Consider the following 3,969-nt stretch of genomic DNA (forward strand, 5'->3'; position numbering starts at 1 on the left):
TCATAATATACAAGTAGCACACGAGCATGCAGTCCACCTGATGGTAAGTGGCTACTCCCGCCCAAAGAGATCTGTAATCAACCCCCGATAGGATTAGATTCCTACTTGAGGTTGGCAACATATGGATTGCTAGCTGAAGAGTTAGTTGATAGCCTCAGATAAGTTTGTCTATTTTAACGCACCTTTCAAACTAGAATGTAGCACTTAACACTGCTGTTACTTGGCAGAAATAAGTGTGGCGGTAGTGCCGCCGGAGTTGAGCCCCAGAGGGTTCTACGACCTTCAAACCGCCTACTACAATTGTCAATTTTCGACTTTATGTATGTCTCCTTCTTTGACGTGCCTTCCAATTTATATAATGTTAACATATAAGGTGTCGTCTGATTCGTCTAAGATGTAGGAGTAATATAGACTATCTATTTTAGCACTGGAAGTGTTTTTTTTTTATAATGTTTACTAGTTGATTTGAATTTATTAGCGGCAAACTTGATTATTTTGTCTTACTCATTTTGGCATTAACTTATCATAAAACATAAAATTGCTATTATTTTGTTATTATACGTGTCATAAAAATCTGAATGAAAAATGTCGGCATTTCTAATTAAGACGATAGTTTTGTAACAATAGAAAAATAAAACACACTTCAATTATTAACAGTTTTATTAAATTAATAGTATATTATGTGAACATTAACATTTAAATCGTTTTTACAAATGCAAAATTTTATTAAAATGGTTGGAAACAGGAATTATTTAAATTTTATTTATTTGTACCATATTTATTTAAAATATACCTTTTAGATGACATGTATGTCTTTAACATACTCTTGTAGATGTCTTAAATATGTTATGTTATAATTGTTAAAATTATGCTTTATTGCATACTTTCATTTCTTTTTCACTGTTAAGGATTAATTTCAAATATCCACAATCAGACATACAAGTCACACGCGTGCCGTGTCAGACATAAAAGTATTCTGCTAATCAATATGTATTGACATTTTTTCCGAGGCATTACAGTATATTCCTTAGTGCTATCGGCATCTCTGGCCGATCTCAGGTAGAAATCTAATCTTACCTGGGGTTGATTACAGATGTCAATCGGGGGCAGTAGCCTTACTAGTAAGAAGTAACTTGCTTGTCTGCTATGCCTATATTATAAAAAATCTCTCTATTGTTTGAGTTTTAACAATAGAGATTCTACAAACAAATTGAGGTCAGTCCGGACATTATATCGTAAAATTATCAATAGATCTAAGTCATTGGGGCGGGTGGTCACTTCTTGCCGTCATGACTACATTGTGCTCTTACATCCTTATTAACAATAAAGCGCCCAGGAACGTCGCAATATGTGGAACAACGAATGATGCACTTGAGGTCGATTCGCCGGCAGGCGGTTTCGCGCAAGTCTCCCATTCCAATGCTTTCACGTCGTCGATCGCTTCAACGTTTGTCTTCGCGTCCTCCGGCTTAGCCTTCTCATCCCTATTAAGATAATGCGCCGAAACTGTAATATGAAAAGAAATATCAATGGAAACTCTGTTAGTTTCAGAATTAACTTACAAGTTTGTTAGGTAATTTTCTTAATATGTTTTACATGTAGTTTGTACCTATAACTGAGGTAACACTTACCAAGATTATTAATGTATACTTGCATCCAATACAATGTTATAATGTTTACGTTCTTGGTACAACTAATAAATAAATAAAGTTAGCAGCTATTGTCATTATGAAAACCCCTTTTTTGGTTGACGAGAGAAAAACCCCAAGTCTTATGCTATGAGAGACCAGATTCTGTGGGATTTTACCTAATAATGGTTGTGTCCAGAGATGCATGCGGAGTTCGCTCCCCGGATACCTCGTTTAAATAATATTTTTTAGAGTAAGCAAAATCTAAAATGTGTTTAGGTACTTACCAACTTTCTTTTTGTCTACAACCTTGCAGGCATATAAAATGGCGGTAGCTTTGCCGTCCCATTTCTTGGTGAGAACAACTGCTTGCTCTTCTTCAGAAGCTTCTACAAGAAAAAAGAACAATTTCAGTACAAAATTATGGTAAATAATTGTAAAGCGTGGTTCTTCTCTTTCCTTTCGTGAAAGTTATACTAAGCTAAGTGGAGAACTACGCTGGAACGCCAAGAAGAAGTATATCTCCCTTACCACATCCTTCAAAATAGAACACAGCATCGGTTAACACTGTTGTTATTAGGCAAAAATAGATGTGGCGGTGGTGCCGCCAGCTCGATCGTTCTCAAATCATTACTTTCCCACTGCTGGGCACGGGTCTCCTCTCAGAATAAGAAGGATTAGGCCATAATCCACCGCCATGGCTAAGTGGTAGACATCACATACATTTGAGAACTTTTTTTAAAGATCTTTCAGATATGCAGTTTTCCGCCACAAGTATAATTAATTATTATGGTTTGTATAACTGAAATAGCTATCTGTTACTAGGTGGAATATGGGTATTTACCTATGTATTGAACTGTAGTTTTGTATAAAACCATGTTAAACTTATTCAGGCAATTAAAATCATTTTAATTGATTTATTTCCCCCTATATTACGAGTACAACGTTTATTGGCAGTGAAAAATATACTCTGTAAATATTTATTATTATTTCTTAATTTCCTGACTTTAATATTTCTGATAGCTACGATCTAAAAATGATAGATTGACTAAACTGATTGATTTGTGTGTTTTAACAAAATTATTATTAATACTATTATTTTATAATTTAGAAATTATTTATTAACTGCCACAAAGCAACAGTTTTTAAATACAACTAAAGACTATTTAAACTAAATTTATAAATAAACATACTGAAATTATAAATATACAAAAAATTTATAAATAAGGTAAATAAGCCAAATCGCTGCCCCGTGCAAGTGTACCCAAGATACTAGCAGCATTACCTCTCAAAATTTAAAAACTCATTTGTTTGGCCGAGGTAAGATACAGCTCTTGGGTCACCGGAGGCCTCCATCAGGCGCGGAGAAAATAAAAAAATATTAAAGAAGTTAAATACTTACCACCGGTTTTAGTCGTTATTTTAAACACTCCTTTGTCGTACGTGAAGGTACCGTCTTTTCCGAAGTATTTTATTGTGCTTTTGGCTTCGTCAGTATCCAGGAGACCAGAAGCGGCACATCCCAAGTTCTTGGTGCTTATAATTTGATGCCAAGCTCCTTTGAACTAGAAACCAAAATATCAGTTACACAATATAGTTATTCAATTTAGAATGAGCAAATGAGCAAGTAGTCCACTTTGTGGTAAGTGTCCGCTGCCGCTCATGAATATCTGTAATCATCCCTGGATAGGACGATACCATCAGAGGCTTACGCGAGATAGTGACGGATGCGCTGGTACTCTGAGGATTAAATGGAGCCAGTCCTCCTCAGGTGATCAGGTGGAAGTCGATCTCAGGTAGGAATCTAATCATGTGTGGAGCTTACGGATATCCATATACGGCAAGAGCCACTTATCATAAGGTGGACTGTGTGCTCGTTTGCTTGCTAAAAAAACACAGAAATGAGTTTAAATTCATACGTCAGTTAAGGCCAGGTCTTTCTTGTAGTCGATAGCGTCAAACTTGCATTCTTCAGGGGGTGGGTCTGCGGCACCGACTACCACGAACCCCGTGACTAACAACGCAAAACACAACCGATACATCGTTAGCACTGTGTCACGGACGACTGACTGGGTACTCGATTGTGGGTCCTATAAATAGTATGTGTTATCGAGAGGAAAAACGTAAATACCTAATTAAAATAATGTAATGATTACCTTATATTTTTGTCCAAAATAATATAGTTACATACATTTTCCGGGAATTATACGTCAAAAATATTTTTAGAATTTTCGACTGGCTTTAAGGCCACACAGAAGCGACTCCAGGCGCGGACGGTCCAAAACTTTCGGAAAATATACATACAATATTGACGTGAAATTAAATCGCGATAATAAGAAAT

The 3,969-nt window shown here is 35.9% G+C and overlaps 1 protein-coding gene across 1 annotated transcript; it reads right to left on the reverse strand.

Annotated features, from left to right (window-relative positions):
- Positions 1-642: 642 nt before the first annotated feature.
- On the reverse strand, positions 643-3,708 carry LOC140744552 (uncharacterized). The gene is made up of 4 exons (XM_073076185.1): positions 3,548-3,708; positions 3,031-3,193; positions 1,916-2,017; positions 643-1,506 (listed from the first exon to the last, which is right to left on the reverse strand). Exons 1-4 carry the CDS (start codon positions 3,668-3,670, stop codon positions 1,307-1,309), a joined length of 588 nt encoding a protein of 195 aa, XP_072932286.1. The 5' UTR covers positions 3,671-3,708; the 3' UTR covers positions 643-1,306.
- Positions 3,709-3,969: the final 261 nt, after the last annotated feature.

This window comes from Epargyreus clarus, unplaced genomic scaffold, assembly GCF_041222505.1.
Source record: "Epargyreus clarus isolate Ecla_fem2 unplaced genomic scaffold, WU_Ecla_fem_2.2 ptg000008l, whole genome shotgun sequence".
NCBI lineage: Eukaryota > Metazoa > Arthropoda > Insecta > Lepidoptera > Hesperiidae > Epargyreus > Epargyreus clarus.